The sequence below is a fragment of the Lolium perenne genome, chromosome 3 (genome assembly GCF_019359855.2).
Source record: "Lolium perenne isolate Kyuss_39 chromosome 3, Kyuss_2.0, whole genome shotgun sequence".
NCBI classification, from domain to species: Eukaryota; Viridiplantae; Streptophyta; class Magnoliopsida; order Poales; family Poaceae; genus Lolium; species Lolium perenne.
Window position 1 is genome coordinate 221363234 of NC_067246.2, and position 12867 is coordinate 221376100.

General features: G+C 41.5%; 1 protein-coding gene across 1 annotated transcript; it reads right to left on the bottom strand.

Annotated features, from left to right (window-relative positions):
• Positions 1–1898: 1898 nt before the first annotated feature.
• Positions 1899–2715, bottom strand: LOC127339827 (uncharacterized). The gene is made up of 2 exons (XM_051365636.1): positions 2669–2715; positions 1899–2373 (listed from the first exon to the last, which is right to left on the bottom strand). Exons 1-2 carry the CDS (start codon positions 2713–2715, stop codon positions 1899–1901), a joined length of 522 nt encoding a protein of 173 aa, XP_051221596.1.
• Positions 2716–12867: the final 10152 nt, after the last annotated feature.

Genomic DNA, 12867 nt, shown 5'->3' on the forward strand with positions numbered 1-12867 from the left:
TTGCCAATACTAGGTTCCCTGATGGATTTGCTGCAAACCTGTCAAGATGTGTGGATGTGGATGGTGGTAAAGTACACAGTTTGAAGACACATGATTGTCACATACTGTTGCAGCGTGTGTTGCCAGCTGGTCTTAAAGGTGTTGCACCACGTGAAATGTATGAGGCAGTAGCAGAACTGGGAAGATTTTTTAGAGAGTTGTGTTGCAAAACACTGAGAGTTGATTTGCTTGAAAGAATGAAGGTTGAAATTGTTTTAATTCTTTGCAAGCTTGAGAAGTTATTCCCCCTGCTTTTTTTGATGTCATGGCCCACTTAGCAATTCATCTACACGCGGGGTGAGGCGATTCAAAGGGGTCCTGTTCACTATGGAAGGATGTATCCTATTGAGAGAAGACTAGGGTACCTGAAGAAAACAGTGCGCAACAAATCTAGGCTAGAAGGTTCAATCGCCGAGGGATATATTGTTGATCAGTGTTTGTCATTTTGGTCAAGATATTTAGATCATCACATTGAAACGAGGTTCAACAGAGCTGAAAGAAACCAAGACGATCGTCGAATAGTTGGACCACATGAGTTTGGTATCTTTTCTGACGGGGATAAATGCTTGGGGAAATCATCTTTGATGCATTTTGAGAAAGAATTTGACACCATGGTTTGGTATGTTCTATCTAATTGTGATGAGGCTCAGAGCTATATAGAGTAAGCTTCATTTATCTAATTCAATCTTTATTCACACTTTTGCATTATACTGATTGGTATGATTAATACTTATGTATTTCATTTATAGTGATTTCCGTGATGAATTAAGGAGAAAGGGGGTAAATAACCTGGAGAAGGCGGTTCAGAAAGAATTCCCATGCTGGTTCAAAAACAATGTGAGTAATATGGAAAATGCACCAGAAGATTTGCACTCACTAGCAAATGGGCCAGAACCAAGGGTAGTAGTACATTCAATCTGCAATGTTAATGGTGCAAGATTCCGAACAGTAGCTCGTGAGAAGCATCTAAGCAATCAAAACTCAGGAGTCATGACTACGGCATCTATAGGTGACAATGAACAAGAAATGGAATACTATGGTGTTCTTACTGAAGTTCTTGAGTTGCGTTACATGACGAATGATCATGGAGATAGATCAGTATTTCTTTTTCGTTGTAATTGGTTTAACCTTGCAAGTAGGACTTCAAAGATGAAGGATGATGGATTCTTCAAAAGCGTGAACACTGCAGTTTATGGTGTAAGCATGCCCCTTTTATTTTGGCTAGTCAAGCTAAGACATGCTTCTACTTGGATGACACTAAATTTGGGGAACCTTGGATGGTGGTTCAACTCTTCAGAGATAGAAATGTGTACGATCTTCCAGAAAAAGATGAACAAGGGAGCAACAATGCTTACCAGGAAGACAGTTTTTCAGAAGATTTCATTGTCCATCAATCTAAGAACAATGAAGATGAAGCTGAATTCGAAGATCAAGAGGTTGTTTCATCTGATGAAGTGGTACATGTCGATGCTCATAATGTTTATGAAATATTACAAGGAAGAAATCATGAAGTAATAGACAGTAGTGATGATGAACAACAGGTTGACAAAGCAGCTGATGAGGATGCAGGAAGTGAAGATTTTGACAGTGATGATGACCAGTAGTCCATGTAGTTTTGAAACCTAGATTGTACTTTTCTTTTGCATGAACTTCACAACTTTATCAGTACAATTCAGCACATCATAGTTAAGAACATGTAGGTGACATATATAACTTGATCCTTACATTACCAACACTAATTTGTTCTGCTCACATAGTAATACTAGCAGGTCCACAAAAGTAAGATCATAAACACACATATTTGTCTTCACGCTCACTGAACTATAATTACAACATAGTTGTCCTAGCATTCCCATAAATCATGTACCTGATAAGTTAGATCTGTTGTCATGACCACGGTGACACTTGCGCTCATTGTTGTCCCAACTTGGGATGAGTGGCCTCTGGGGATGCAGTCCCTGGTTCACTATAGTCACAATGCGGGCGAGTTCATAGGCGACATAACCATCAATGGAAGCATACTCCAGGTTCATATCGGATAGAGGCTTCCATTCCCAGTAATTATGGCCTTCGAATTTGTCGTAGTCCGTTACAAACTTCTCCTTCATGCCGGCGTACTTGGGGTGGATGAGCTCGGAAGCCATAGTAGCCATACCAGCCCTGTTACCATAACCTGGTATTTTCAACATATCCTGGAGGTCCAGATGCTTTCCAGGTGGAATATACAACCATTGCTTGTAAAGCAACTTGTGGTCAGTCCTTATGTCCACACCTACAAATGTGACATCCTTATTCTTCAGGAATTGCCTTAGTGGGAATATATTGTCCTGGCACCTACATTGAAAAAATTACAATAAGATTGTTTACAATATTGTGCAGTAAGAATTAGCAATATGGAACTCATAGGTTCATGAAAAAGCAAGCCGGGCTTGCAACATTTAAAGATCAAGAGGTGGAGCATGTTTTAGTTCGAAGTGTTACATATTATGCAGAGAACCCATCTATAGAAGTACAACCAAATCGGCTGAATATATAGAAGTACAACCAAATAGGCTGAATATATAGAAGTACAACCAAATCAGCAAGATATCATATTACCTAAGAACGGTCGAATCTCTAGAATACATACCTGATCAAGTGGAAGACGAGAACGTGCTCCCTCAAAGCTATCTGCATGACCGCAATTTTTTCCTGCTAGAAGTCGTACTCAAGATCGAGGCCGACAAACCGGTACCTCTCGTCCTTGAGCCACCCTAGGTACATGTCAAGGATGCTTTCGACGATGCACATCTCGTTCGTGTACACAGCCTGGATCGAAGTGTCGCCATGCGCACGGAACTGGTGAACCTCCGTGGTCCGCTTGCCGTCGTCCTTCTCCCGAAAGACCGTCTCAAAGTTGGCGGTGGATGATGCTACCCCTCCCATGGTGTGTCAGCAATGTCGGAGAGATAGGAGGAAGAGGAGAAGGCAACCGGCGCTCTTGACAACTGTTGCCTAACAAATCGGAACTACCAAGAGAATAAGTGGGGGTTTTTACAGTCGTTCCACGTGTGACAGAGTCTCTGCTGAGGAAGATGACTTAGAGGAGAAGGCAACTCGACGACGATTCATTTTTTCAAAGTTTATTAATTTTTGCTTGGGCATTGAAACCAGGTGTACTGACTCCTATCTACCCTGCATTAATCCAGGGCTGTAACTACCGGCCCAACCTTGCATTTAATTATTTGTTTGTCATTTTAGTACAAGTATAGTAGTAATTAACGAACTCCCACATTAGTTGTACACCAGTATAACTACACACATTAAATAAGTTAAGTAAAACTTTCAAACGATAATTTCATAGCACAAGATCACACCTCAATGTCTTACAACCGATAACCCATCTTTTAATGGTGCACAAATAAAAGTCTTTAACGCAAATATGAAATTATTCAGGACAAATAAAATTTCCCTAAAATTACGTAATTTATTATCTGGAATGTGGAAAACAAATAGATAGGTGCCATGATCGCCCAGGTAGAGCATCATGAGCACCTTGTGTCCAATTTCGAATTTAGCTTCATGCGCCATGAACTTGTCCCATCTATTAATGCAGACACGTCCATCATTTTCATCAGGAGAAGTGATGTACGTCGATGTTATCCTTGTGCCAAAATTACCAATAAGCGTAATACCACCACTAAGTGCCATGTCTTGGGGAAGTAGACGACGAGGCAGTTTCTGTTGGAATTTTTTTTAGACTTCACATAAAAAATAAAAAATTATATTAAAGAATAATTAATCAGTACTTACCACAAAATTCTTGTTTAAGTTGGACCAATTCAACTTATGCAGCAGTCTATAATCTCTTCCAAGATTTTAATCTCCTGCATCATTATGTTCTACATAAACTTCAAGCTTGTTCACCTTCGTAATGACCGTTTCCATCATTTTCCAATTAACATCGGTTCCAACAGTTGCAATGAGGTTATCAACTATTAGTCTCTCTCGAGCACCCAAATTGAAGTATGCTACAAATGAAATGTGGTACACAAATTAAATTATGCATACATCATTTGGCACATTAAATTAAATCAACAAGTATATATTTAGAAAACCTATAATGAAATTAATTAAGAGATAGATATATTACTTGGATGAACGATAGGGTAATGTCCAGAAACAACACGGCATGAATCCAAACCCTTCAATTTATCAATGGAGAAAAACACCTTCTGGCCAATATGAACGCAATATATTCTACAAAATTCCTCCCATGCATCACCACTGACGGTAGTTGTTTCTGCTTCATTCATAACCATGAACACAAATTTAAAATTCTCTGGTGTAAGAAATGAAGCGTGGAATATCTTCTTTTCATCTTTATTCACTCCATATTTTTTGAGGAAAATTGATCTTGCGTAGCATGGTAGAATCTACATGTATAACACAATTAGAGGAGGCAGATGCTTGAATGGAATAATAAAAGATCACCGCCTACAACATTTCTTTAGTACATGTAAGTCCCCTAGATATGAAATAATAGATAAATGAACATACGTAAACAGATCGTACCGTCTTGTTCTCGAATCCAGGACGTAGGGTAAAATCGAAAACTTTTTCATCAAAGTCGCGGCAGCGCACAAACCCTTAGTGTCAAAACAAACACCACACTACATAGTAAACAAATAGGATTGTGAGTACAACCGCTCAGATCTACAAAACATGCCGACTATTTTCAACCCACAAAAAAAGTACCAGCCAGAAGGAGGTCATCTCGCGTTGGGAAAGATACATACCTGCACATTCGCCATAGCTCTCCTTTTGTATGTACTACCACTGCGACGACGTCGGTAGATGAAAGAGAGGGAGGACAGAAAAAAAAGATAGCTGCGACTTCGGTAGAGGGTACATGCGATCCAGATCGTCAACGGGCCTTATATATATAGCTCCCAAGATTGTGTGTATTGCTCCGAAGATTGTGGTTATTGTTTTTTTCACCAAACAACGAAATTTTCTCCCCCAACCCACAAAAAAAGTCATGTTATTTATTTCCATGTATATTTTGCGGTCGATATTTTGCCAAAAAATTAAGAAATTATTTTTGGAAAGTAATAACTACTAACCTTTTGCGGCAGATTTTCCTCTAGTGCTATGATATTCTCCATAATTTTTTCTTGAGTGTGAATACAGTTTGGTTTGATCGAGTTCGGTTTTATTTTTTGTTGAGTGTGAATTCAATTTGAGTTTTGAGAGTTTCGTTTTTGGAGTTCATCAAACCAAAATGGCTACATATCATGGTTTATCATTACCAATGTGGTGATGCAACCCTGTGTCAAATTTTACACCATTTGGACTAAGATTGATCAAAAAAGTGTGCACGGGTGCCTGTTTAGGGTAGACGGGCATGACCGTTCAACTACACACTCCTCACTTCCTCTAGTGCTATGATATTCTCCACATTTTTTCAAGCCTGTTATTTTTTTATCCAAGTTATTATCCACACATTGACCAAAACTTAAGGTTTCACAACAATTGAACCTCTTTTTCATTTTTTTGAAATTTAAAGTGTTTGGTCAAACCTAGGTTGACCAGAGCCTATAAAGAGCTTCCCAATGTGTTTTAACTCATACCTGCTTTTCTGGGGTAATGTGGTGATGCCAAATCGAGCCAGCATGTGCTCCCAATGCTATGAGTATCCTGCTTGGTACTTGCTTGAGAAATAGTAGCCTCCAGTTTGAGTTTGATTGTGAATTCAGTTTGGTTTGAGTTCATCAAACCAAAATGGCTACATATCATGGTTTCATCATTACCAATGTGATGATGCACCCTTGTGCCAAATTTCCCACCATTTGGACTAGATAGATCAAAAAAAGTGTGCACCGTGCCTGTTTAGGGTAAACGGGCATGACCGTTGAACTACACACTCCTCACTTCCTCTACTGTTATGATATTCTCCACATTTTTGAAGGCATGTTATTTTTTATCCAACTTATTATCCACACATTGACCAAAACTCAGGGTTTCACAACAATTCAACCTCTTTTTCATTTTTGTTGAAATTTAAAGTGTTTGGTCAAACCTAGGTTGACCAGAGCCTACAAAGAGGTTGCCAATGTTTTTTTTAAATCACACACACTTTTCTGGGATAATGTGGTGATGCAAAATCGAACCAGCATGTGCTTCCAATTCTATGAGTATCCTGGTTGGTACTTGCTTCACAAATGGTAGCCTCCAGTTTAAGTTTGGTTGTGCATTTAGTTTGGTTTGAGTTCATCAAACCAAAATGGCTACATATCATGCGTTCATCATTACCAATGTGGTGATTCACCCCTGTGCCAAATTTCACACCATTTGGACTAAGATTGATCAAAAAGTGTGCACTGGTGCCTGTTTAGGGTAGACGGGCATGACCGTTCAACTACACACTCCTCACTTCCTCTACTGCTATGATATTCTCCACATTTTTCCAAGCCTGTTATTTTTTATCCAAGTTATTATCCACACATTGACCAAGACTCAAGGTTTCACAACAATTGAACCTCTTTTTCATTTTTTTTTGAAATTTAAAGTGTTTAGTCAAACCTAGGTTGACCAGAGCCTACAAAGAGCTTGCCAATGTTTTTTTAAATCACACCTGCTTTTCTGGGGTAATGTGATGATGCCAAATCGAACCAGCATGTGCTCCCAATGCTATGAGTATCCTGCTTGGTACTTGCTTCACAAATGGTAGCCACCAGTTTGAGTTTGATTGTGAATTCAGTTTGGTTTGAGTTCATCAAACCAAAATGGCTACATATCATGGTTTCGTCATTACCAATGTGGTGATGCACCCCTGTGCCAAATTTCACACCATTTGGACTAAGATAGATCAAAAAGTGTTCACGGGTGCCTGTTTAGGATAGACGGGCATGACCGTTGAACTACACACTCCTCACTTCCTCTAGTGCTATGATATTCTCCACATTTTTTCAAGCATGTTATTTTTTATCCAACTTATTATCCACACATTGACCAAACTCAAGGTTTCACAACAATTCAACATCTTTTTCATTTTTTTTGAAATTGAAAGTGTTTGGTCAAACCTAGGTTGACCAGAGCCTACAAAGAGCTTGCCAATGTTTTTTTTAAATCACACACACTTTTCTGGGATAATGTGGTGATGCCAAATCGAACCAGCATGTGCTCCCAATTCTATGAGTATCCTGCTTGGTACTTGCTTCACAAATTGTAGCCTCCAGTTTGAGTTTGATTGTGAATTCAGTTTGGTTTGAGTTCATTAAACCAAAATGGCTGCATTTGTTGGTTTCATCGTTACTAATGTGGTGATGCACCCCTGTGCCAAATTTAACACCATTTGGACTAAGATAGATCAAAAAAGTGTGCACGGGTGTCTATTTAGGGTAGACGGGCATGACCGTTGAACTACACACTCCTCACTTCCTCTAGTAATATGATATTCTCCACATTTTTCCAAGCATGTTATTTTTTATCCAACTTATTATCCACACATTGACCAAAACTCAAGGTTTCACAACAATTGAACCTCTTTTTCATTTTTTTGAAATATAAAGTGTTTGGTCAAACCTAGGTTGACCAGAGCCTACAAAGAGCTTGCCAATGTTTTTTTAAATCACACCTGCTTTTCTGGGGTAATGTGGTGATGCTAAATCGAACCAACATGTGCTCCCAATTCTATGAGTATCCAAATTGTAGTTGCTTCACAAATGGTAACCTCCAGTTTGAGTTTGAGTGTTTTCTTTTTGGAGTTTATCAAATCAAACTGCTTTTCTGGGGTAATGTGGCGATCCAAAATGCCAACAGCATGTGCTCCTATTTTTTGAGTTTACTAATTGGTACTTGCTTCACAAACCAAACCCTATCTTTAGTTTGAATTTGAATTTTTTGATGCAGAGATCGTTTCGTGGAAAAATATTCCCTCCTAAAAGTTGACTAAAAATTTGGGGTTCTGTCCCTTTTTTCTTGGGATTTCTATTTTCGTGCCCTCAGGTCCTTAGTTGTACTCAGTTTTCCCCAGCTCCTTAGTTTTTCCTCAGTTTTCTCCAAGCCCTTGTTTGAAACCCGCAGAAGCAGCTCAGACGGCAGGATTCCCGTTTAGTTGACCGTTCTGTCACGTGTGGGGCCGCGTCGTGTGGGGCCGGTAGAAAGGGACCGCGTGGGATAGGACGAGACCGCGTTTGGTTGCGCACGTGAGCAGGAGCTGAGTTCTGTCTCTCTCGGCCCCAAATTGGCATTATCAAGAGCAACTTTTTCCCCTCTTTTCTCTCTGTCCTTTTCACCAAATAAGTATCAAATCTAGAGAAGTTTGCATTTCTGTCTTTCTTCAATTATTTGTGCCTTTTGGCCCTCGTTGTTTGCCCAATATGGCAGCAAATCTAGTAGGGATCCCAATCTAGTACTCCCTCTGGTCCGTATAGAAACAAATCTCCAGGGTAATGTGCGATAAATTCACAGTCATAGTAAATCGAGAAAACAAAGTAGGGCCAACAAAATATAGTAGAACAGGGATAGATAATAGGGATCCCTCCCTAGATAATAAGCTGCATACACAGCAGCCAACATAGTAACAGGTTCTAGGTTCTTCACAGCACCATCATACTAACAACATAACAACAAGGGATCCCTAGCTAACAACAAAGGGATCCCAACAACAAAATGGGAGGCAGCAGCAGCACACGTCCAGGACTCCGCCTACCCCATCTGGCTCTCCCTCCACTTGTTGCTGCTGCTCCCCTTGGGAGCCTTGGGCTTGAGCGGAGGCATGCGCCCGGCGGAGATCTCCACCCGCTGCATGCTGCGGAGGTGCATGCCGAGCGCCCTGTGCTTGGCGCGGAAGGAGTAGATGTTCACCGTCATGCCGACCTTGGGGAAGGTGTTGCTGATGTTCTCAGCATGCGTGACGAGGCAGTTGAAGTCCGTGCCGTCGAGTCTCCTAGTGCAGAAGGGGCACCTGTAGACACCCATGGCGAAGTAGGAGATGTACTGGCCGACCTGCAGCCTCCGCAGCACCTGGCGAGTCTTGACGTCCTCCTCCTCGTCGTCGCTGCCGACGTCGCTGCTAGACATCTGATCCATATCAAACAGAAACTATGAGTGAATGAGTTGCAACGATGACGAACGTGCATGATAACAAAGTTAGGAAAAACAGAGTCTGCCTCAGTTAGAGTGGGCACGATTATATATCTACAGGGAAGGTGTAAGCGAACCAAAGCTCATGCACAACAGATTTGTACACAGCAATGGTTCGCTGAACCCTCCCTGTAAAAATTTGTGCCCAACGATTCATCATAGGCAAAGAAACAGATTCCAGATCTGAACTTGAACATATTCCAGATTATTTGCAAAATTAAACGGTTGATATCTTTCGATTAGTGCATAAAATAACTGATTGAGATCCCATGATTACTTGCATAAATTAACTGATTGAGATCCAATTATTACTTGCCGAACGGCCGAACCCCAAATCTTAAAGGAAATCAAGAAGTGATCAAAACAAAATGGAATAAAATCGGCGCAAATATTAGCCCAATGCTCATCCATCTACAGATCCATCTACACCAGCAAAAATAGGGTTCAAAAAGGAATGGGGAACAAAAAAGGAAGCAAACCGTAGTTACCTCGTTCCATGGGTCCTCCAGGAAGGTGTCGTAGGGGTTCGGGGGCGGGACGTACGGCACCGGCTCATAGGGGTCATATCCCGGCGGGATCTGACCCCAACCGGCGACAGCAGCCTCCGATGCACCAGCGGAGGCGGCGGCGACGTCCATTGAGGGGACGGCGTCGAAGAGGGAGGCGTCGCGCTTGGAGCCGACGGTGCCGTGGACGATGGGATTGGCATTCTCCTTGTCCATCTCGCCGGCAGAGGAGAGGGAGAGGGAGAGGGTTTTTTGCTTTGGAGAAGATGATGGGACGTGGGAGAGGCGTCGTTGCGTGGGCGAGTGAGAGTGACAGAGATAGTGGGAGGAGGCGTCTATAAAGGCGAGGGGTGATTAATGCGGCCCGCGTCCTACGCGTCCACCGCTGCACGTCTGCACGTCTTGGACTTCTGCAATGTGACACGCGTCCACGATTGCACGTCTTCGACTTCTGCACCGCGACCCGCGTCTACGCGTCCTCGAGTCTAACCCTGGAAATTTAGATATACTCAGGTATAACCTCGAGTCACATACTAGCATTTTTTGTGTGCTCAGTTTTCCCCTTGAGTGCTAATACTGGCTAGTGCAATATGCTCAGTTTTACCCTCAAGTGGCTGGTCAACAGACAGTCAACAAATGGGATTAACTAGTTAAATGAGTCATTTAATGTGCAAAAAATTCCGAAAAATAGTGGCACATACTCATGGAGTCTTTACCACAAATTTCCAGTTCTCAAAACATAGATAAGTCATAGATAAATCAAGTTTTACAAAAAAATGCCACTTCTCAAAGGCCTTCTCAAATCACCTAGAAGCTATGAAGGTGCATGGTTTTCCACAATAAGCCCTTCCCAAAACAGCTTTCCCCAAAATATACTTTGTCTAAATGAGGCCACAATTCTCACACTCATGTATATTTGTATTGCAAATAGTTTGAGGTAGGCCAAGATGGGTTTCATTGTACAAAACACACATTTTCCATTTTTTAAATCTCATATTTGAATCCCTTAGTCTGTTTATTACACAGGTGCCCTTGGTTTCTTGATACTACTCAGTTTTGCCCATTCCCTCCACAAATTCTCGCAGACGTGCAACATTGCCCTGATTGGTCTAGCCCATGTCACGCGGATCGTGCCCGCCGACCGTTGATCGTATGATCTAACGGGCAGGATAACCCCTCTCTCTCTCTCTGTCGGCGGTTACCTTCCACTCTCTAAGTATGCTAAAGGGCGGTTTTCTGTATTCGTTTTCACGCGCTAAAAATTATAAACTCTTTTAGGCATTACTTTTCACGCAAAAAATGATAAACCATAACCGATTTGTTGTAGCCATTAATTTTCACGCAAAAAATGATAAACCATCACAGATTTGTTGTAGCCATTAATTTTCACGAAAAAAATAATAAACCATCACCGATTTGTTGTAGCCATTAATTTTCACGCAAAAAATAATAAACCATCACCGATTTGTTGTAGCCATTAATTTTCACGCAAAAAATGATAAACCATCACCGATTTGTTGTAGCCATTAATTTTCACGCAAAAAATGATAAACCATCACCGATTTGTTGTAGCCATTAATTTTCACGAAAAAAATGATAAACCATCACCGATTTGTTGTATCCATTACTTTTCACACAAAAAAATCTACCTATCTTTGTATAGAAGATCGTCTGTATGATTTTTTTAGGTCATTTAGAGAAGGTAGAAAAAAATCCCTTTTGAGAAGGTCGAAAAAACATAACTTGTTACAAAAGCTGGTTTCAGTGAGACCTAACCAAATTTGGCGTACATGATGCCATATCTATAACAACAAGGAATATCTAAAAGGGAAAGTTTCACAAAATTTGAAATTTAGGGCGAAAATGATGCCATACATGATGCCATTACTTGTTACAAAATCTGAAAATCAATTGGGTATTATAAAGGGAAATAAAAAGTTCGAAGAATGTAAAAATGAAACCATCTATCTATCTATGTATAGAAGATCAGCTGTATGAAATTTGAGGTCATTTAGAGAATATAGAAAAAATCACCTTGTTAGAAAAGCTGGTTTGAGTGAGACGAAACGGCATGCGTTTAAGCAAAGTGATTTTTTCGAACATCTCCAAATGACCCCAAATTTGCCATACATGATGCCATACCTGTAACAACAAGGAACCCTATCTAAAAAGTGTCAAAAAAGTTTGCCCAACCGTATAGCTCTATCAAAAAGAACCTCACCATGGCGCTAGTATAATTTTCGGCTTAGTTACAAACTTTCGTTACCTAACCTTCAACACGAAACTTGTTTCAAATCACTTTTGGCGTACAAGAAACAAATCCCACCTTGATTCGAGCACCACAGCTTCCAAACGATTTCGATGCCGATATCGGCATGGTCAGAACGACTATGCTCGCCGCCACTGCTAGGTCACCGTCGGGATGCACCGTCAATCCCGTCCCCTCATTCGATCACTGACACACCAGAGATACCGCCGAGGCCAATGCCGAACAAACATGCTGATGCCAATGCCGAACATGCATGCACGCCGCTGTGGGCACGGCCACGCCGCTCCGCTATGCTGGACGCCACAGACCACCGCGAGGTCTTTCCCTTCGCCACCACACTCTTCTAGCACCCATCTATACATGCCAGAAAGGAGAGACACTAGTTTTCTCTACATTGCTCGCGTTCATGTCGGACACGGTCAGTCAAAGTTTTGAGGTAGTCATCGATGTCGTCGACCATTTCTTCTCTTCTTTGCATGGTTAAACGCGTCTAGTTCATATCTATCTAATGTGTCTGGTCTCGCCTCATGCAGTTCTTTGTGGGTGTCGATCTCATCTCGGCACCCCGCAGGCCACCTCCTCCGTGCCATCGCTGTAGAGCTCCGTTTAAAAATCTATTCCTACCCGTGTATTGCCCATTGTATCAGTGCCATGGCCCACTTGTCATTCGATATACCGAAGCCCCACTCGTGCGCGTTTTGGTCAGGGATACACCGATGCTTGATGTCTACGCACGCTTCTATTCCTGTAGATAGTGTTGGGCCTCCAAGAGCAGAGGTTTGTAGAACAGCAGCAAGTTTCCCTTAAGTGGATCACCCAAGGTTTATCGAACTCAGGGAGGAAGAGGTCAAAGATATCCCTCTCAAGCAACCCTGCAATCACGATACAAGAAGTCTCTTGTGTCCCCAACACACCTAATACACT